Below are 24,089 nucleotides of genomic sequence, written 5' to 3' on the forward strand. Positions count from 1 at the left end.
TAAAAATTCATATCTCCGGTTCCCCTGAACCGATTTTAATCGTTTTTGTGTCATTTTAAAGATAAAAATATAAGCTATTTTTATAAATTGGTTTTGGATTTTTAAACTGTTTCCTGTGTTTTATTTAATTACTGTTTTGTGATATTTGAATGCTTTACACTTTGTCTCCTAAGTTAAGCCTTGACGCTCGATGCCAAGCTACCAAGGGTAGAGCTGGGATTAATTTACTGAGACCTAACTGTACTTTTGTGGAGGTTTGTGGCTTGTTGCTAGGTGTAGGTACCTACCTGCCCTACCAATAACCCATTTTCCAACATATACTCTTTGGCAATATTTTCCGGGAACTATTTGTCATTATTTGAATTTAGCTATATTGCGACATTAACAGCACTTCACACTTATTTAAAGCCTTTTTAACCTTATGTAGATGGATTCCCATCTTACCTCTGTTACTTCTATGTACATTATTTACACCGTATCCCTATATGAATGATCTTTTCCTTTTCCTTTCTCGTTTTTCCAGGACCACATACTATATGATGCATCTCTCTACATGAATTCTTGAAATGACTATACATCATCAGATCATCAGTTATATATGACTATTGTAATGGTATGATAGCTTTGCTGTACTATTTTGCTAACGATCTTTTGGAGCATGTAATGCATTAGTATCATGAGCATTTTTCACATATCACTAGTAATCTCACTTTGTAATATTCGGTGGATGTGCCAGCACCTTTCCATGTATTTTCTAAGTGCCTCTAACTCACGAGTTCTCTCCTCTCCAGTGTTATTTTGTTAAGATATTCAACTTCCCAATGAGATTTGGATGACGGGAACCTTACGACCCTTCGGTGTTTCTCTTGTTTTCGCTCCACTGAATTTAATAACGTTGAATCAGTTTGCTACGGTTGTGTTTCTTCTTTCACCTCTTTCACGTAGTACTATGAATCATTACTCTGCATGCCCCATCACTTGCCCTACACTTACTGGTGGCGTTTTCCTTTTTCACATTAGTCATTTATAATTGACTGCCTTATGTTTGATTACTTACAGCCTTGAGAAAGCCCAAGGTGGACTCACCGTAGAGGGCGAAACACGTGTCAGCTGTGTCTGATCTGGAATAATTGAATGAATTATTTAATATTGAGTACAGCCTCCAAGTTTAATTCAGAAAATTTGGATACCATTGAACAAAATAACAAGTGGGTTCTCACTCTCAACTAGTTCTTACTACTAAAATTGTGTGCTTGGGGTTTTGTGGATTTCTGATCCAACAAACAAGCTTTAACAATTTTAGGTAGACACATTTCACAAAATGTCATCTTAAGACTATGGTCCTCATTTAACATTCCAGAGTTGGTAACTCAACTTACCAACGTTGTGGTTCCTTTTTCTCATTTAGAGATGGGGACACTGCTCACTTTTCAATGACAGAGCTTCAGCATTCATGATGTAAGAAACCTATGACCATGTGGCCATCCCCTAGCTTAGTTTGGACCTTTTGATGCATGTTTATCCTGCTCAAGTTCACCATGTGAGTTATGTGAAGGAAGCAAATTCTCTGAGAGTGAGGACTCTTGTTTGTTTTCTGGAGTTCAGAAACAAGCCCCTGATTTTGAGAGTTGTTTCTGAAATACAACCAAATAAAGCTGACATAACTTCATGACCAGATAGCCCGCCAGTATTGCAGTTTAAAAAAAAACACTGTCCACGAACTTTTGCAAAAAGCAATTATTGCCTTGCAAGCATGGATCTCAATTGTGCAGAAGGTTCTCTGCCAGGTAGGTGGAGATAAAGCCTCCAGCCTCACCAACAGGCTAGAGGGATGTCGATTTAACTATGAATGACTGCAGAATACCATTAAACTTTCAGGTCATGAAAATACAACTAAAAGTAACAGCATCGACTTGCCACTACCCCTCAATCCTTCTGTAATAGGCCTTACACAGGCTTTGAACAAGCAGTCTATAGGCTTCACAAAGCTTCCTCGGTAAGCAAGTACATAATTCCTGTAAGTACCATCATTTAGCACGTTTGGCACCTGTGGATCTCAACTGCAGGCAAGCTGGACAGAAATATTAGTGACACAAAACTTGATTTCATAGTTGAGGTAGGTAAGTCATTCAGTCCAGGGACAGCACTGGATCAGGTGAAAACAGCTCTTTTGCTTCTCGTCTTTGGAGAATGGTATTCCTTTTCATGCATTGCTACATTTGTATGTGCAGATTAGCAATTTCTATGGAGTATCTTAATCACATTGGTGTCTTTTTCATGCTTTTGGCCACTAATCCTAGCCTTTGCCTAAAATAGGCCCCAACCTCCTATTCAAAAGTGTGCCACTTCGAGAAATTTGAGGGATTGGTGTGGTCTTAGAATCACGTGTCATGTTTCCAAGGTAAGCCAAGCTAGCTCTTGCCTTCAGTTCCTGTGGAGTGGCTATTTCCTCTGCACTGCCAGATCTTTCTCAGGTACTGGTGGCATTCAGAACAATAGGAGAGGATTTCATGTGCTTGATGGATATGGTTAGTCGCTAGTTTCCTTCTTATGAGGCGAGGAAAAAAACAGAGAATAGACTTTGCAGCTATTATTCTGAAGAGAAACTCTTTTTCTGTGTTGGTAAGACTGAAAGGCTATTTTCGGGCCTGGAAGGCAATTTTTAGCATTTAATAAAACACACATTTAAAAAATATCCTAAAATATAAAGGAGTGGAATATTCATGCTTGCTGGAAATTGTAATTGGGACATAAGTAGCTCCAGTATCTTCTTAACCCACTTTAAAGGTTAAATCTCATTCTAGCATCCAGGCCCATTGTGTAAAATGTGCTGAAAGCTGAAGCAAAAAGAATGGAAATGTGAATGGTTCCATTGTTGCCTATTTTGAGAGCTGCAGAGTGACAGGCAGAGGTATTTTACCACAGTGGACCCTTTTCACTGAAAAAAACAAAAGGTTACAGGGGAGTTAAATTTAGGTTCTGAATTTACATGTACAGAGCCATAGAAATTCAGCAGTTAGAGTTATTTCAAGTAACTATAACTCGCTCACTAAGGTAACTATAACTCGCTCCCCTGTCATGCACTGTTCTTTCTTTAATAATTTGACTTCTAATGTTTCATTATATATTTTTAATGATGTTATAGAAGTTGTGTGCTGTAATATCTAGGGTAATTTACAGTGCATGGTGACAGCACCACTTAATGTTACCTTAGGGCGTGAGCTATAGTTACTTGAAATAACTCTAACTATAACTGCTGAATTTCTATGATTTTGTAGGAGTAAATTCAGAACCTAACTATAACGTCCCTGTACCTTTGTTTTTTTTAGTGATTTTCCATGTTTTTTTTTAATGTAAAGTAATTTTAATTACTTTATGTTAATCCAACCACCGCCGCGCACAGCCTCTGGCCATGCATGATGGAGACTGGCCCCTGATAACCAGGCAACCACCATAACCATCCAACCCGACACAATGCACAGACAAATGTTCTGCCTCTCTGGGTGTGAGAAAGAATACGTGTGAGAGGGTGTCTCTGGGTGTGAAATTGTCTGTCTAGGTGTGAGAGTGGGTGGTGAGTGTCTGGGTGGTTCTGTGAGTGGATGTGTGACAGTCTGAGTGGGTCTGTAAATGGGTGCGTCAGTGTCTGAGTGGGTCTGTGAGTAGATGCATCAATGTCTGAGTGGGTCTGTGAATGGGTGTGTGAGGGTCTGTGTGGGTATGTGAGAGGGTGCATGAGTGTCTATGTGGGTCTGTGAGTGGGTGCATGAGGGTCTGAGTGGGTCTGTGAGTGGGTGAGTGAGTATCTGAGTGGGTCTGTGAGTGGGTGCATGAGGGTCTGAGTGGGTCTGTAAGTGGGTGCATCAGTTTCTGAGTGGGTCTGTGAGTGGGTGCATCAGTGTCTGAGTGTGTCTGTGAGTGGGTGTGTCAGTGTCTCAGTGGGTCTGTGAGTGGGTGTGTCAGTGTCTGAGTTAGCCTGTGAGTGGGTGCATGACGGTCTGAGTGGGTTTTGAGTGGGTGCAGAGTGTCTGAGTGGGTCTGTGAGTGGGTGCATGAGGGTCTGAGTGGGTCTGTGAGTGGGTGCATCACTATCCGAGTGGGTGCATAAGGTGGGTTGGTGAGTGGGTGCATGAGTGTCTGAGTGGCTTTAAAAGTGGATGTGGAAAGGAATGGGATATGAGCGTGTTTGAGGGTCAAATTATGGATTTAAAATGATTATTCTTCACTATGCGTGATATTCGCAATTAATCGAGATTAATCATGAATAAGCAAAAAAAATGTTTTTTAATGACAGACTCATTTATACAATAATTCATTCACCCATACATGCACTGATAGAGATATGCACCCACTCACACACCCACTCAGACACTTATACACCCACTCAGACTCATAGATTCCCACTTTTACAGTGATATCTTAACATCTTATCAGATCAATATTATATATTTGTCTAAACACTGTGTGGTGTATTTATGTGGTGCTATACTGTGTTATTGCATGATTTATCGCTCAAATGCTTCACACATTGCCTTCCACGTTAAGCCTGACTGCTCAGTGCCAAGCTACCCTAGGGTGGGCACAGGATAACTTGGATTCTGTGTGACTTACCCTGACTAGATTGAGGGTCCTTGCTTGTACAGGGGTAACCTGACCTCCAACCAAAGACCCCATTTCTAACACTCTGCTTCTGTCTACACATCATAACATGCAACACTAAAGGCCTCCACCCTCCCAGGGATCTCCACAAAATATAATGATTGAATTCTAGAACCCCAAATAAGACTTTCCAATAATCACCGTCTATAAGATCTTTGTGACTCATCGCCCTCACTCTACTCCTCCTCCCCTTCCTCATCATCATAATAATAATATTGATAAACTTCACCGGCTTCAATTTCACTGACAACCAATGTTCCCTCTAATTATCCTTCCTGATGTGTGGCAATAAAGGCCCGTATTTATACTTTTTGACGCTAAACTGCGCTAACGCAGTTTAGCGTCAAAAAGTTTAGCGCCGGCTAACGCCATTCTGAAGCGCCATGCGGGCGCCGTATTTATTGAATGGCGTTAGCCGGCGCTAGCAGACCGGCGCTGCCTGGTGTGCGTGGAAAAAAACCACGTACACCAGGCAGCGCCGGTGTTTGGGAAAATGGCGTTAGGGCGTCTTAAAAATGGTGCAAGTCAGGTTGATGCTAAAAAATCGCCTCCACCCGATTTGTGCCATTTTTAACGACGCCCAGACGCCATTTACATGACTCCTGTCTTAGTAAAGACAGGAGTCATGCCCCCTTGCCCAATGGCCATGCCCAGGGGACTTATGTCCCCTGGGCATGGTCATTGGGCATTGAGGCATGTAGGGGGGCACAAATCAGGCCCCCCTATGCCCAAAAAAAATATAAAGAAAATAAAAATGTATACTTACCTGAACTTACCTGAATGTCCCTGGGATGGATCCCTCCATCCTTGGGTGTCCTCCTGGGGTGGGCAAGGGTGGCAGGGGGGGTCCCTGGGAGCATGGGAGGGCAGCTGTGGGCTCATTTTGAGCCCACAGGTCCCTTAACGCCTGCCCTGACCCAGGCGTTAAAAAGAGGCGCAAATGCGGGGTTTTTTGCCCCGCCTACTCCCGGGCGTGATTTTTGCCCGGGAGTATAAATACGACGCATTTGTGTCGCAGTCATTTTTTTGGACGGGAACGCCTACCTTGCATCTCATTAACGCAAGGAAGGCGTTCACGCAAAAAAATGACGCTCTTTCCTCATACTTTGGCGCTAGACGCGTCTAACGCCAAAGTATAAATATGGCGTTAGATTTGCGCCGAATTTGCGTCGAAAAAAACTACGCTAATTCGGCGCAAACGGAGTATAAATATGCCCCAAAGTGTTTGTGTGCACACTTTTTTTGCTTGTGCGCAAAACTGAGTGATGAGATGTGCAACAAGGCAAATTGACCAGCTCTCACTTAAAGGTAAATAATAAGCGCTGGCAATGCAAGTAAGCCTTACTTTTAAATTAAATGTACTTCTTAGTCACTGATTGGTTTAACCACTGAACAAGTCATCATACATGCACGTATTCATTGTTGCTTTCACTAACTTACACAACCACAACAAAAAGGGCACACAAATTTAGCCACATGTGCAAGATAAACTGAAAGAATAAAAGTAGAGAACATAAAACATGCTATTGCCTAAAAATGGCAGACCTAGCTTGCAATACAAAAATTAAACAAACCGGCAGGTGGATGGTATTGTACTAGTTGTTGACATTTTGCAATGGTATTGTACATTGTGTGTATTCCCAGTTGACTGCCCCGTTAGAACTGTGTTGTTCATCTTGCAATGGTAAAAACAATGCTGCACTATGGATATTATCATTCAATAATGGCCAGCGAGTTTACATGCAGCGACTCTGCAGCTTGAGGTACACTGCAAATGGAGTGAGTGTCGAGCAAGTAGAACTGTCTTTAAAGCTGTAGCATGCCTTAAAAATTAAAATAAAAAGGGGACAAGGAAAGAGATAAAAAAGTAATCTACAGGTAGAAAATGGAATACTAAAAAGCTCTATGCTGACATGGACGGAAGGAGAGTGTACGTGACATCCATACAGACCAGTAGCGGACGAGGGCTTCCCACTTTGTATTTATATACATATTACTTATATATGTACTTATTTTTTTTTGTTTTTATAAACTCTTGGCAGACACACCTGTCAGGCCTTCCAACGAGATTGTTTTTGTATTTCGATTTTGGGGTGGCTTACGAGTTTGCTGCAGATTCAATTATCAAAAAGTTCCCAATTGAAGATATGGTGTAAAATAATGAATAAAGGGATAGTGTTTGTAGACAATTTTATTTCTTCTCTAAAACATATGGTGAGTCTCATTTCGTGTTTGGGGAGAGGTAGAGGCAGTCTTAAGTTATTCACTGTGTTACACTGCCTAGACTCCCCTCTGCAAAATGCTTTACTTTCACTCACCAATTTCATAATGACTCAAACAGTTATGCACTAACTCACTTAGTTTCTTACTCTCCACCACTTCAAAACCTTAGTTGTTATTTGTTTACTCACTCACTTCAGGCTTCACTTACTCACTTGCTTATTCATTCGCTTGTAAGTTCACACTCAGCAAGCCACTGTCATGTGCCCAGTCACTCACTTATTTGCTCATTCCTTCACCCACCTCAATCACTTGCATAATCATTCAATCACCAACTGACATCCACACTCATTCACTTGCTTTCCCACTCACTTACTTGCTGCTCATCCTTTAATACATTTTTCATTTGCTTATCCACTCACAAATTTGCACACTTGCCATTCAGTCTCTCACTGCATCATTCTCATACTCATTCCCACACTCAGCTGCTCACCAACTTACTTGCTCAATCACTTGGACTCTCACTTCTCAATTATTAACTCGCTCAGTGTTTCACTTATCTACTCACTTATTCATTCCCTTATTCACTTTGACAGTCACATGCTCATTCAAAAACCCACAAATTAATTCACTTGCCCATTTACTCATATATTCAATTAATTTCTCATTCTTTCACCACTCACTTGCGGTTTATTTTGCATACTCACTAATTTATTCACTTACTGCATAAAAAATGTGATTATTTGAACTATTGTGACTTGCACAGTTTCTAATGGAAAGGATGAATACAGTATGTATTTTTCTCCTTATTTCTATTCTCGACTGGCTGGAGAATGTTGTAAGGGGGAGGGGCTGTCTCCAGTCATGTAGCTTAATGCCCTGTGGTGCATATCCTTTCTAAAAAGGATGATCTAATTCGAGTTGCGGTTCCCGATAACAAGAAGGGGCGGGGAAGTGCACGCGGGGGGTAAATAAAAATTAAATAAAAAAAATGAAAATAAAAACACTTACCTTCTTCGCCGCATGCCGCTCCTCTGTCCCTCTTTGCTCCAGACCAGGCAGACAGGCACAGGCTCCCAGCCAGCCCTGCGGGTAATCCTGACGCAGCGTCAGGATTGGCTTGGAGAGCCCAGCCGGGGCACTCCCAGGCAGACTGGGAGCCTGTGCAGTCTCTCTCAAGCCCAGCAATTGTGTTGCCGGGCTTGAGAGAGCCTACTGCGCATGTATGTTTGGCCGGCTTGAGATGGCCGGCCAAACATACATGCGCTCTGAGGGGGAGTGAGCACTGCTGCATGAGAGGCTAATCAACAACCTGAAATATAAATTGATGCACGTGCAGCACAGACACAACATTGTCAAATTATAAATTCCGAAGACTGCGGTGCCTCAGTTTATCATGACACACAGGAGAATGTGGAAGCTGAAATACAGATAGCATGTACTGCTTGCTACTCTGTATCATCCGAAACGTGGGAGCACACTGAACTCACGCCTCATAATACACCCTCCACTTACAAAAGAAAACATCAAGCAAGGCTTGAGGGAGGCCCGGGCAGGCACTACAAATAAAGTCTGAGGTGGGTGAAACCGTGACAATTAGCCTTGTTGTTTAGTGCTGGTGAACAGAGGGACGTGGCAGACTGGAAGGCTGTGGGGGTTCTCCCCTGCTGTTTCTTGACTGCCCTGAAGGTGTTTAAACGTCCCCCAGAAGCAATTCGAAAGACAAACCGCGTGTCTTTTAAAATGCATGTAGAAGCGAGATGTCAACACCATTAGCGGCACATGAAAGGCTTCAATGGATAATTAGTGGACGCAGTGGAATCCCTTGCAGTGCACGCTGACTGTAGGTCTCTCTAGGAAGAGTAACCGAGGTGTGTGCCCTGCTCAGGTGAGCAGTTTTGAGGGAAATACGCTGAAAACACCAATACAACCCCTATCCAACACTTCTGCGCCCTGGACCGCTGCTTGTTAGCGGTGGACCAACCAATGTCACACAACCAGCTGAAACTCAGCCCTTCAAAAACTGAGATCCTCACTTGCTGAAACTGGTGTTTACAACACCCCAGTTCTCAATGGTCTTTTGAATTAGGAGTTCCCTTTACAGCTCCCAACAAGGTCAGGAACTTCGGGCTGACTCAGGATTCTTATACCTCACTTCTGACCCACGAAAACCAGTTTACCAAAGCCTTCGACTACCCCGTGAGGGCCATGTGATTAATTTTGAGTATCTTGGGTTTGGTCATATAATTAGAACAGCATTGACTTAGTTCTTTCTTGCTTTCATTTTATTAATGGGACATATTTTAGTGATTCAGTCCTTGTACCATTCAGGTTGCAGCATATACAGAATGCCTTCCAGACTCCTACAACATATGCAAAACGGTGACCACATCAACCATACTCTTCTGGAACTGTTGTGACTTCTCATGGCCGGCTAATTCGAGACCCTTAACACAGAACATTGAACTTTGTGGTGCTTGTTCTATATTTCTGCCAAACAAACTTACAAACCCATCCATTCACTGCCTTCAGCTCAATATGATCACCTGTTCTGCCCATTCATATGTTTAGAAAGACCTGCATCACTTAGAACTTCATTGGTGTACAGGCTCTGGAACACCCTCCCAGAACAATAACACAAATTCCTAACTACCTGGACTCCTTAAGAGGTCTAAATACATGGCTGTTGTCCACTGTCATACTCACCTTTCACCTTTGATCCATTAATGATGCTACATTGTATACAATGACCAGAACTAACTTAGCCACCTAGTGCCTCTACAGGAGAGAGTAAGTAGCATCAACCATAGCACTGTCGCTTTAACACACATCGGCACAGACAACACCAAAAGTTTCCCAAATAGGCCACTCTCTCAAATGGGTATATTAGGCAGAATACTAACAAGCTGACTCTCTCACCTATCAATCTTACACTCTTTTGCATCAGTTACATGCCAGTTTGCTGCTACATGATAGTAGCCCACTTCAGCCCTTGGGTATCACACCAAACGTTTACCACTTTTGCATGCAAGTCACGCTGTAATCAAACACTCTCCCAGCCATGTAAATTAGCCATCACAGCCACAACACATGCAGATCCCAAATGGTGCTTCGGGATCGCACCAGTGGTATAAATGCACTAGAAAAAAGGCTACAAAACTATATTTTAGAATAAACAGATTATAATTTAGGAGAAATACAATTTCCAAAATGGATGATATGAACTTTGCTAAGTTTTGTAAACGGGCAGACAATCTATTCTCTGTTCTTTTTTGTCTGCAGCTCAGAACGATTTACAATAGGAAAGGTATTAGAAATGGGTTTTACACTGCAAATCATTCCAGTTGAGACTTTTCAGATGTTCTAGCTTAAGAGTCAAGCGATTCATAATCTTTTCCCTGAAGCTCCTGAAGTGATGAAACATTCAACCATTGAAACTATGCTTCCCTGGATCTGCCATCCAAATCTGTCTCTCTTTGGCTCAGTCTGATCCGATCTTCATATATAGGGCTCTCCAGTAAAGAGGTTCATCCATTCCTCTTTTGTAAATATCTCACCAGTGAGGCCTGTGATTTTAAGGCCAATTGATGGTCTCTGTGCCAGCACAATCAGTTGTAGCCATTTGTAGCCAATCCTATATGCTAAGGATTGTATGGACCAGTTCAACATACACATGCAGCACTATACTAGGTGCTGCTCGTTAGCACATCCATGGCAAGCACTCATGGAAACGTTATAGCGCTGGGGTAGGATTAAGCATGTTAAGGGATTACATGTTATGAACAAACTGCGAAAAACCGAGAGATGTATGTCAGACCCTTCCAAATGTTCAAATGTTTCTATGGTTCAAGAAGCATTTTATTTTCTATTCTTGCTCTCATATAGTGGTCCTATTGACAGGTGCCCATCAAGCCTTCCTTAGTATGCTTTTACTGACAATAGTGACAATAGTAAAGACATTCCTCGGACTCTGTGATTACCTTGTTAGGTCCTGATTAAAAAGGTGCTGGAATTCCTGCTTGGAACTGGGAAAACCTGCAGTAAACCTGAGGAAAACATCTACTGATGTATCCTCCATTGGGTAACACCGCAACCCACAATATCAGAGCTGACTGGTACGGCATTACCTCCCAGGAACAATGGGGCCCTCAGAAAAAGGTCCTTAGCATTGTATCTACAAGTGCAACAAAGGCAATATTACTGTGGTATGTAAAACCTGGTGACTTAAGAAACCTAAATTCCAAGCAATGGCAATAAGCCACTTGAAATCTTTCCTAATGTGCATAGAATTATACCCGGTAGCATAATGTATAACAACAGTGTTTGTCAAGGATATGTAACTTAAATGTTTTGTAAAGTTAATATGAAGTAAAGAATAATGTGTACACTTGTCACATGAAGTATACATTGTAGGGGAGTGCTTATATGCTCAGTGGAGAAATCAATAAATGAGATGCTTAAGTGCATATTTTGAGTATCTTCTATGAGGCACCCTAGACATGCACCTCCAATTGTTTCCATCTGCAACTGTGAGGGCTCCCCGATTGAACTGATGTTGTATTCACCACATTCCATGTCGCATTTTACCTGGTGAGTTCAACCCTTGTCTGTGATCACGTCTCTCATTCCAGCTTACTCTCTAATGTTGGGGATGTAAACACGGCCAGAGGAAATGAAATCACCACATATTGTTAGATTGTAGTTTGCATTGTTCTCCCTGTGCAATGCTGAATAACATGGCTAATAGTCGTTGTGACTAGTATTATCTCATGCTGGTCCTACTTAAGCACTGCTTTGGCCACAAAACCTCCCGCAGAAATTTCCTCAAGAAATTTGTCCAGGCAAAAACTTAGATTAAGCACAATTTGCATGGCCCAGCTGAGAACAAAAACTGTTTGCACCTGATTTCAAAGTTACCACAACACTCAGAATGAGGTTGTAAGCCTCTTCAGAAGGTAGACGGAAGCCCACACACAGACTGTTCAGGTAGATGATCTGGTTGTAAAAACATAGCAGGAATATCTACACCCTAATGTGATCTCTTGTTGCCAGAAGCAGACCATAGATACTTATTATTGATTCCATGTGTACCTTCTTATGATCTTCGGCACTACGAAAGGCTGAGTGGACCAGATGAGATTCAAACCTGTCACTTGCAGGTCAAACACAGATCTTTGCCGTGCATACATTGGTCTACTGCAACCAGAAATATCATCACTACAATTCAGACCTGTTTAGAAATGCAAGGACTAAAACCGACTACAACCTCCGATTGGTGTCTTTAAATGAAAGAAGCACGGCCTCATAATGCTGGTTATTTGAATGGACAACATTACACTCGTAGAAACTCAGTCTTTCTTCAAAGTACACAGTGGAGTTGGTGAAGCTTCACTTAAGCTGTAGCTCACATAAATAGAGGTCTCAAAATGAAATAGCTTCCTTAAACAGAATAAGCCCAGCTAAGCTGCGTTCACACATGGATGGCCGCAAGACAGTATCTGAGTGTTGATTGACAGTCAGTGGAAAAAAATGGCCAGATTGAGCAAAGCTATAATTGCAGGAAAATGTCATTATGGAATTGCTTGCTCCGACGTAGTAGAACATGTGTGACTTGCAAAGTATTTTATGCCGAGCAAAGCAGATACCATTATTAACTGGAATATAATGTGCTAGGCAGATGATGAGTACATCAGTCCTCTCAATATGCAACACCAAATAGCATACCAATGCGAAGTAAGATGACAAGTGTTATGGGGTTTCATCCAATCACTGGTAAGTAGTGTTCCTAGAAAGCCACCATGTAGAGATGTGCAGCACTGCAGCACCACTCCAGAAACTGCATCACTTATACATACACAGAGAAAGTTGACACAGTTCCCTATATGTGTTACAGTATTGTATGAAGTATGGGAGATCCTCTGGAATCTTCTGGTTATTTCCACCAGGTGCATAGCCATTTCTGGGAATCGCCCCCAGGGCTGCATGCTTAATCGTTATGGCACTCAAGCCACTCACATTCATCGCAGCCTAAATACTTGTGAAATGGAGGTCTGAAGTAGTTGGGGGGTGGATTCATCAAACCAGAAAGAAGAGACACTGCTGGGCATGCCTATGGCTTTAGTGTCGTTATCCCATCTGTATCTGATGGTTCTCATTGCCAATTACAATTTAGACACAGTGACAATGAAGCAATTCTCCAAAATTATTGGGGAGTGTGATCCACAAACTGACTAGAGAATAATTGTACTCTCATTACCATTATCCAGGAGACCTGTCACCCAGTGAACAGACCGAAATATACAGAACTCTGAACTTTGCAGTGTGGTCCCAACACGTTGATGACACTGACCATCATACCACGGACCATCATTCATTTTTACAGACCCACTAGATTCTCACATTGCTCTGCCTGTACTACATCCATCAACCATATATTGTCCTTCACTGAGTGTTAACTATCCTTCTAAGACTCCTGTGTCAAAGATGATTTTTCATTCTATGATGCACTGGCACATATGGAATGATTCCCACACCACTGGCATTTGGTTCCCTGCTGACTCATGTTGATTTTGTAGGCACATTAAAGTGACCAATAACAGGCCATCGATCTGTAACATCACAGTTAAAGTCTCACTGAAGAGGCCCTATTTTTTACTCTGGACTACACTCTTGAATTTTCTTAGCCTCTATTTTGTCCGGTGGTTGGCATCTCTGTGCCCTGCTCCCAAGACACATTACCAACAACAGAAATGTTGCTAGTGTTAGTGTTCTGCCAGTCTCTTACCAAACACTTAAAGAGCTTATAGCTTTGCTATTTTGTGACTACATCATGCACATGCACAATATCACCTGCAAAAGATGCACTGTATGGGCTTCTAGGGCACTTAGCATTTGTCTTAAATGAGAGAGAAATTTCCTAATGGGATGTGTATCTGGTGCAATGATATGCCTTTGGAATTCTGGAAACCTTGGTACTTCTGTAGCTGCCACCAGTCTCATTTTCATACAGCATGTAGATGCAGTTGCCTGGGGATCACTGGTTGAGGAACTGGTATCATTGGGGAAGTCATTTGTGGGAGTCCAAGCTAGCTGTTGCTTACCAACTCCCATCCTGCACAATGTGGAAGAGAGAGCAAGTCCGCCTTGTGGTGTTTTTATTTAGCTGCTCCGTGATAGGTTTAAATTTGGATGCAACACCATGCTGTTGCTTTAGCAGATTATGTCTGTTATACATATCTATGTATGAGATATTTTTATAGCACAAGCCTAGCCAAAAAACAGCAGATAACTGCAGAGGATCGAAGGCAAAAATGCAGTAGACAAATGATTGAACAGTAGCCATCCTCTGGGAAAATGTGTACTGTTACTGATTATGATGCAGTGTTCCATAGTGAGTTGTGACTTCAGCTCTTACCTAAATTGGATCAGAGCTGGTGTAGTCCCAATGGAAACATGGTTGTTGAATCAGATCCAGGGTGCATACATGGAAAAGGCCTGCTGTCTGTTTTCTTCCTCTCTAACACTTTTTAGTCTGCAATCTTATGGTAGTTGTGGCAGTCCGACCGCCACATTATGAGGTTGATAGGCAAACCCGCCAACCTACCGCTGTCACCACCAGAATCTTCGATCCCAGTGGGATGACGGCGGTGCAGGTTGAAGTCAGCTCTGATTACAAACTTGTACTCCGCCAGCCTTTTCATGGCGGTTCAACTGCCACAAAAAGGTTGGCAGAGAACAAGTGCAGCGAGCCACAGGTGGGGCCCTGCACTGCCGGCCAGTGCAGGGGCCATCCTGTCCAGCACCCTTGAAATGCGCTCTGTGTGCTGTGCCAACAGTGCGCATTTTGACAGTGCTGGTGTCTCCTGCCTAAAGCAGCATTGCAGCCGGCTCTATTATGACAATGCTGCTGTACCTTTCCCACTGGGCTGATGGGCAGGAACCTTGGGTCCCATCTGTTAGCCCAGTGAGAAAGTCGTAATGGGGCCGGTGGGGAAGCTGCCACTTCTACCAGCGGTCTCCTCACCACGGGTCTGGCAGTTTTTTGCCGACTGCCAAACTCGTAATCAGGCCCTTAGACTTTGTGTGTGCAAAAATATATGCAGCGACCATTGATAAGGACATGGTAGAGAATGCAGGGTTCAGAGCACACGTTAACTTAGTTACTGCATTTATACCCAAATGACAGAAAAAAGCCCATGAGACAAGCGATGGAGCAAGGATCGGCATTGTGCTGGAGAGAGATGGTAGCCTCTTGTGAGCTGATCACGCAAAATCATCAGGTGGTATGTAGATATAAAAGTAAAGCGATTTCCTGGTCAACCGATATTTAAGCATGGTACAGGTCCTCCAACTTGAATCCCAATAGATATAAACATTTTCAATGTGGTTACTGCAGACTATTTCGTTGGAGAAAACAATATTAATGAATTAATGTCATTTTTGAAAATTTCACTTTCCTATAAAGACATGAATCGGAGGTCAATTAGTATATTCCTAATTTTGAAACTGAAATCCAAAACCACTATAAAAACAATTCTCTTTCCTTTCATTGTCTTCAGTTGTGCCAAAAAAATGAAGGCACTTTAAAACCACTATGTTCTGATTGACTAGCAACGTATTAATGTAATTGAGACACAGTTTATTCACATTACTTTTAGTCATTTTAAATTTTGCATTTTTAGGACACTGAAACCAAGAAGCCTTTTTGCAAGGCGAGCAGCTCTTCATCCACGCAATGATTATTGAAAGAGTAAACTTCAGAAGTCAGCATTTTTAGGGGCTTTGTTTTCTCTGGATGGGGGCTTTTGAGGAGTCACCGAGGCACCTTCGGGTAAACCCAAATGGGGTTCCCCGGCTGTTGTTCCATCTTCCCAAGTACTCTTTAGCCTCTAACTTTCTGGAGACCTCCACTGGCTCCCAGTCGAGAAGTGAGTGGAATTGAAAGCGTTGTGCTGTATGCATAGGGCTCTGTCAAGATCAGGTGCACTCTACCTCAGATCTTTGGTGGTTCCTTACTTTCCCAGTTGACCTCTTTGCTCAAGCAAGCTTAAACTTTCAACAGTTCCCAGATTTAGGAGGGCCCGACAGGGATGTCGGTCCCTTCCTTAATTCGGTTTCAAGTTACGGTACTGACTACCTGCGTCATTGAGAGCCTGCAAATCCTTTTGTGTGTTTCGAAAACTCTTGAAGACATCGCGTTTTAACTCTCGTTCTCTGTCTTGGGTTTACTTAGCTCTGAGAAACCCTGTTTGGGTAGCTCTGTGCTTTCCAGAACTTTATAAAGGGTGGATACTGCTTACATGACTCTCACGAATGCTCACTGTCCGTGCATGTGCAGGTGACAGACAAAACGCGGCTACTCAGAAAGCATTTTCAGTAACCCCTTACTGTACAAGTGGATAGATTTTGACAACAAAATGGGATTCTCCTCTCTCGCCGCATTTACAAAACTGTCTCAATGCACACATGGATGTGACTTTTTGAATGACATGATCGCGATGGATTACTCCGATGTTCACAAAGTCTTCGAGAAAAACGCCTGGGTGAAAGCCCACTTATCATTGTCAAAGACCGAGCTCTCACTATACACAAATCCTATTTTAATATTGGCAGACCACTTCCTAACCGATCACCATGCGCGCGTCCATTTTGACTGAGTAGCAAGCTACTACCCACGTGGCATTGACCGTGCCCTCGCGGTGCACATGTGGGTGGAAGGTTTTGACTTACAGATGATATTACTTTCCATGCTGTTGGATTTCTTAAAAAAGCAAGGTTTGAGTTGCAGGATCCTACTTTCCCAAATGGTTTGGAAATGTTGTACGATAGATCATGCACCTGTAATTTAGCATATTCCAAACCACATACAATCTGTGAAATTGCTGTCAAATACTGTAACGAGCGTACTTTCAGAGCGAGGAAATGGCTCCAGATGCAATAATACGTTATGAATTTAACAGTGTGTCTTTCGCTTGCAATACTAGCTGTAGTTGTGGTGCACATAAATCGTATGCTTTTTAAGCATTTGTCTCTTTTTTAAACAGTTTTCTGCTGGCTCCCAATTTAATTTAAATGTCAGCAGTACTGGGACAAGATAGCCTTTCCAACTTTTTGCTTTAGCTAGTGCCAAGTAAATTGTTTGGGAAAAGCAGTACGATCATCAAGAATTACCATTTATATGGTTATCCAAAAAGACTATTTTTGAAAAGCGGACATTTTTGGAGCATTTCTAGACCACGGGCAGATGGTAGAAATATATTTTCAAATACAAAATGTAGTATCATGCTTTTCCACTAACACTGTAGGAGATTTTCCGATAACTCTAGATCCTGTTGCATATATTGACTTATCCAAGCATAGTTATGAGACGATAACAACGTACGGATTACATAGTTGCGTTGGGAAATCATGCCATCAGACTGATAACTACAGTGACTAAAAGACAGAAAGGCAGGCCGCAGGTGGATGCATACCTTGGGAGATAGATAGATAGATAGATAGATAGATAGATAGATAGATAGATAGATAGATAGATAGAACAAGCCCATCATAAGTTTTCCTCATTATAATACATTTTGATATTTTTTTCTCTGTAAGTGAACCACAAACAGCCCTGGGCATGACTTTATTTGAGAATACTCACAACAAAGAGGGTCTTATTCAGTATAGCTTCAGCTCCTTCACCACGAGAACCTATGTGTTCTGCATCCTTCTTTTCACCAAGCCAATCTGCCAATTGACAGCTATGCCTACTGCAAGGTAGGCGGAGTGTATTCCAGTAGCAGGTGGAGCATGGGCACCTGAAACATGTATTGTGTTGGCAGACCCTTGGCATTAGTTCTCCTCTAACCTTGGGACTCTCAACTTAATCTGCATAAACACATTAACAACAAACCACTGTAGAGTGGAAGAGAGGGTTTGGAGACTGCGTGATCTGCTTGTGCGTGTCAAATCAGCAGTTATTCCGTCCCTGTAGTTCCTGGTGTGCCCTCAGTTCTGTATGATGTTAGAGTTTGCAGGATTACATTTAGATTTTAGGAGAACTGCAATTAAGTAACATCTGAGTGCACAACTCTGTGAGAAAGACATTGGTGGCTATACTTCTTAAAAGACCTGAAGCACAATGAAAAATGCAGCTCAGGATTTAGCAGCGCTATGCATGGAAATAAAGCACCAGTTTATTTGCGCTTCATCAAGCAATATAAAACTGGGGATTAGCATTTGTCTTTTGAGTTGTTTTGAGCTATTTTGTGGTCTTGCGAAATTCTGTCAATGTAAAACTCAACTTTAACTGAATCATAATATCAATATGTGTATGTTGGACATACGTGTATGTAGTTATGTATATGCATATGTACGTGTTAGTGAACATTATTCATGTTTTGAATTACATATTCTTTCATGTATGTTGATTTACATGTAAATGCCTATATATGTGTTAGTGGGTTTTCTCCATGTCTTGTAATACAATATGCATGTGTGTATGTGTGTATGTTCATGTACATGTATGTACCTGGGTATATGTATTTTTATATGTGTCCGCATATGTGTTAGTGAATGTTCTTCATGTCTTGAGTTACAATATTCATGCATGTATGGTTAGGTACATATATGTACCTATGTGTATGTATTTTATATGTATTACTATATATTAGTTAATGGTCTTCAAGTCTTAAGTTACAATATTCATGTGTGTATGCTTCTGTGCATGCATATCTCTATGGAGCTGGATATATATATGTATCTGCATATGTATTTGTATGTGTGCTGGTGGTTATTCTCCATGCCTCGAGTTGCAATATTCATTTATGTACATGTATGCGCATATGCATCTGTGTGTGTGTTAGTGGATATTTTCTGTCTTTAACAGACCATCTAATGATGACCTAGAGACATTCTACGCTAACAATATATACCTATGCATTAGTGACCTACAGGACTTGTGGTCAGTCTGCTATTCTACATGATGTCTGGGTACTAAGTGTTCCTCTTTTTAACTGAATGATCCTCGATGGAGAAAAAGTGCATTTGGTGAAGGACCTGTCCACTCTCTGCTGCTGGCCGCAGGTACTACAACAGGACCTTTCTACTACTGTCACATTCTCACTTTGGTTGAAATTAAATAAAATAAAAAAAACCTATTTTCAAATTACTCCCTTGTGCAAAATTCTAGGATAATAAAAAAGGGAAAACGCCTTACAATATTCTGTACTCATCGCCTTTACTTTAACTGGTAGTGGCAGTCAGAATAGCTGCTGCAGGTGCCCCTAAGGGGATCCTCTCAAACACTGCATGTGTTCCAGCAGCAAGAGATGCTCACTCGTGCTGTTGGTCCGGAAGGAAGGTAGCCCCGCACCAAGCACAGAGAAAAGAAAAACATCAGCAAAACTCCGAGCACAGTTACTCTATTCTGCACGAGCAAAATCAGCTTCCATAAACTCTGCATGCTCCGGCACTGCACTCGAGATCGGTCAGTTGCATAAACCACCTTGCCAATAACACAAAAAAAAGCAGCAGCCTTGAAGGAGCAGATATTGCTGAGAATGGAAACTTGGCTGGTAGCCAGCGGGCAGGGGTCAGGCCATGCATTCCCTCTTGTTACTGTCCCTACCAGTGTTTTACATCAGAGAGCGAAGCACAGCTTCATGAAAGTTAAACATCATGAAAAAACTGCCTGCAAAAAGCTTTCACTGCAACAGAAAAGCTTGGTCAGCAAATTTCCCAGAATGTTCTCCTTTAGTTCCAGAGCGTTTGCTTCACCCTTTAGCAGCCTGCAATGTCCTTCAGAAATGTATAAAACTTTCACCTGCACGGACCTAAATGCCACTTTCTGCCCATGACATGCTTCCCATGACATGCTCTGCAATGAATGGGCATTAAGTGCCTCCCTATGGTGCCCCTGTCAAATATCCTCGCTTTACAGAGCAACACTACTTTCAGAACCCCCTCTAGCGAAAGCAGAGTGTTCAACTCAAAATGAGATCTGCATGACATCAGACGTGACCGACCAATCACCTGATCATCTCAAAGCACGGGGAAACCAAACCCTCTGATGAACATATCCCAGCGAAAGAGTATGGCGGTGGATTTCAAATTCAGCATTTATCATAGTAACAGAGCAGGACCACAGGAGAGGCAACACCTTATACAAGATTATGAAGGAACTGTGATGAGTTCCAAAAATCCCAGGGAACAGAAGAAAAACACCAAACGTATCTCCTCAAGTTAGAGAAGTTAGAAAAATGTGCCTTTTTAATACCTATATGCCATTAAGGTATTGAACATAGCATTAGTTCAAGTGAAATGCATTAAAAGCATCCTTTTTTAAATATCATGCATTACAATTGTAGAATCTGAGTCTGCACTCTCTATCTCGAAGTCCCTTTGACATGCATCAACTGTTACAGTCAGACAAATACAAATTTTACACGTTGTGCAGGCTAGAACCTTTTAGTATCTCACACTTGATATAAGATTTTACATTTACCTAACACACATGCAGATTTTTCAAGTGAAGCTATTCTGTAGATCAAGGAAATCTCACATTTAGTAAATTACAACGAATCCCCTAGTTAGAGGTATTTACAAAATAAAGAGAAGCAGATGGCAAAGCACACACGAGACTACAAAATGCAGAAAGCAAGCAGCGCATGACAGAATAAATAATTTCATAGATATATATTAGAAGTAGATAAATATTTACCTTCAAGAAATCACAAAAGTAGCACTTAAATAATGGTGTTGAAAGGCTGTTGAGTGTTTCCATTTCTTCTAAAGTGCAAGTCCTGGAATGAGTTTGTTAGCAGTAAAAAGGAAAAAAGTAATCCAGCCGGATGTGAGATGTTGAAAGCACTGTCACATTTCAATATTGCGGACTTTGTTCCATTGCAGAGCCTCTATCTGCTCTGATTTTACCAGTGACAGTGAGATCTTTCAAAGAGAAGACAGAAACATTTATCTACATTACACAGACACTGCAGACAGGAAACAGCTGGGGGAATATTTGCCTTCTCTCTCTCCCTCTTCTGGCAAGTTTATTGAGTAAGGACTTTTTGGGCATAGTGACAAATAACATCATACATGCAATTGGAGCACAGAAGCTTTTTCTCTCTCTCCTGAAAGAATGTGCATTAGCGACAAGATTACACGGCAAAAAAACAGAAAAGAAAAGGGCAACGAGCAGCTGAGTGTGCCACGCCACATTTAAAGGCATGTTATGTCATTTCTGCTGTTATAGTTACATTGGCTGACAGTGTGCTTCTGCACTCGCTGAGTGCTGCCGGCTGAAGTCAGCGCTGAACAGAAAGCAGGTGTTGTCTGAACGGACGTGGACCTGGAGCCAGCCACTCCAGACACAGAGGTAAAGGGTTAAGGTGACCAGCTGGGCGCTCATCCAAAAAATAGGCTGCGATTTGACAGTAGGTAAAGACGTACAAGCCTGATTCTGACCTCCCCCTTTTAATGCCTTTGTTAAAAAGGAACATTTTATCAAACTTTATAGGTTTAAATCACCAGACTATTGCGGGTATTTGGAAGCGAATACTCCACAGACATAAGTTGCCTGCCTTACGGAAAAGAAATGAAGTGGTTCAGTCAAAAAAGCAGCATTTCATTAGCACACAGCACACGTTTTTAAATCTATCAGCACATGTGCATTTATAGTTTTGTACAACCAAGGCGTCTGGTCACAGTGCCTTGTTGCTCGAAGGTACCCACCTGTAAAAACGTTTTCCGAGTCCATAAAAGATGGTCTCCCTGGTGTTTAGAAATGGGTCACAGCTAATGGGAAGCAAAAGCAGAAGGAAAGGAAAAGAAATGCAAAGTCAATGTGTAAATGTGGAGAACAGATATTTTTTAACTCATAGAGGCACACACCCACTGACATGTTTTCTACTACTTCTTAAATGTATTTGACAACGTTTTTTTCTGAAAACAAACATAGAGATTTAAAAGGCATGCCTAAACATAAAAAATAATTTATACTGGAAATTAACATTTCATAAATGTATCAGCATGTGGATCTTAAGTAATAGACGATTAATAAATATTAATTATTTGTGAATTGTAGACAGTACTTCTCATTCTCTTTATAAAGCTATGCAGTTTCCTGATCTCAGCTGATTGACAAAACGAGCAGTGAAATGTTTAATAATGAAAGAATATGGGGAGCAATTGGAAAGTTGGTCAACAGTAAGATGAGCATTATCGAACTAATTGTTATAGTTGATAACTTCTGAGCTTCCTTACATCAATGGCATAGATAGTACACATGAGTGCCTAGGCTGTGGGCATTATATATATTCCTGTTCAAAATAATTGCAGAGGTAACAAAGTGAAGAGAAGATTTGAATTATATGACTAAAGAGATGCTTTAAAAAATAATTCAGCTGGTGAAATAAGTAGAAAAAATGATATGTAGCAGCAAACCAACCCATATAAAATCTCAAATCATGATTAACCCAGAGAGAATGAAAACACGAATGCAAGGTTTATTATAAAGCCCTTGGTTCCAAACGACAAAGATGGTAAATCCTATACAATGCATAGCTAGTAATATATTGATTTGTAGAAATGTTAATTTGTGGACAATCAGGCATTTACGCCTATGACTATTTCAACATTATTAGTTTTCTCCAGTTGTGAAGTAACACAGAAAAGGAAGCTCACTTGACCTACACTTATCTCTCAATATTACCACTATCATCCCATACAACACCCTTGTGATCTTCGAACTCCCCAATATCATCCCATTAAGGAAACACTGATCTCACAATGAACGCGCACAACAATCCTACCACTAAATCCAATAAACTATACAAAAACACTTTTTTTCAAACACCTTTCGAAGGAGCTGAGCTCCTCACCCATTCTAAAAACCACTGAAAACACAGTAAGCATTTTAGAAAAACGTTGTACCAATCTGTGATAGACTCCTCTTTAGCAACATTATATAGACAGAAGGGATAACCACTAAGAAAAATGTATAACGGAGACCTTTCCTTTCTAAATAGATAGGACCAGAAAGCGAAATAAATTGGTGAGTAAAAAACAAGCAAACCAAAGGCAAATTGATGTCTGGGGTAGAAAATAGAGACTATAAAAGGCTGACAATTCCTACCAGGAAATTAACAATAATTCAATATTTATTTAGACATCAAGAAAGGTCTACCAAATATGTATAGCTTTTACAGAGATCAGTAATCCTCAGATCCCAATAAAACAAAACCAGTTCTTCTAATCAAATTGCAATTTTCATAGTCAAAGAAACCTTCTTTAAATGGAAGACTGAGAAAGTCAAAGCTAATAGTGTGACAATCCCTTCTCTGCAACCACGATCTTAATTCCAAACTGACAACACTTTTTTAAAATAAAACTTAAAAATAAACACATTATTTAATTATATAAGACTCGAAATCCACCATCTTACGGCACCCTATACCCAACCGTCTTCATCAAGGGACAATGTGCTACTCCTGTTTTTTTTCTTCTTTCTGTTGCAAATGACTTGGTTGAGATCTCAAAGGCCCACATAAGTTTGTTCACCTTCCAACTGATAAACATAATTCTGACACCTTTAGTCTATCAAATTACCACTGAATACCTAATCTTATCTTCATGGCAAGTTTATTGAAAATGACCAATTTCAATTCCATATCAAGCTCACAGATTACTAGCAATACTGTCAGTGTGTATTAAGGCTAAGGAGAAGGATGAAGATTGGAGGACTAAATATCTTATCATACTATAATGCATTATACTGTGTCATGTAGGGGTTGTGACGTGCTGTGATAGATTTGGACTGTTCTCATGAGGAGCAGGGTCAGTACTGTTTTACTGAAGGTGGATGGGTTTCTACCTAGGCTAGCATGGTGGGCGACTAACGATGGACTGCTATGTGGCCAGAGCAGGTGCCAATGGACAAACCAATTCAAGCATTTTTTCTATCACCTTTTTGTTTGTTGCAGCTGGAGCTCTCAGTGTAATGGGTATGTCCAGGCTTGGGTCCCAAGATCAATGTGCTGTACAAGTCAAGCTGCTTTCTTACTGAGAATGTCCAAATAAGGTGAAACCTATCAGGGGTTGCTTATGCTGCCTTCCACAGGAAGACTTATTAGGGGGCTTTGGATGGACTGTTTTTAAGAGGAGCAAAATCAGTACTGACTTGCATAAAGTGACCCTCTGCCTAGTGTGGCATGGTGGGCAAAAAACAA

At 41.3% G+C, this 24,089-nt stretch overlaps 1 protein-coding gene across 1 annotated transcript in view; it reads right to left on the reverse strand.

Moving 5' to 3' along the window:
• IGF1 (insulin like growth factor 1) overlaps positions 1-21,067 on the reverse strand; it is a 475,789-nt gene extending 454,722 nt beyond the window's left edge. The window contains exon 1 of the mRNA XM_069228984.1: positions 20,582-21,067. Within this exon, the coding sequence (XP_069085085.1) occupies positions 20,582-20,644 (63 nt within the window). The 5' untranslated portion in view covers positions 20,645-21,067. The remainder of the gene's footprint in view (positions 1-20,581) is intronic.
• Positions 21,068-24,089: the final 3,022 nt, after the last annotated feature.

The sequence above is a fragment of the Pleurodeles waltl genome, chromosome 4_1 (genome assembly GCF_031143425.1).
Source record: "Pleurodeles waltl isolate 20211129_DDA chromosome 4_1, aPleWal1.hap1.20221129, whole genome shotgun sequence".
Taxonomy (NCBI): Eukaryota; Metazoa; Chordata; class Amphibia; order Caudata; family Salamandridae; genus Pleurodeles; species Pleurodeles waltl.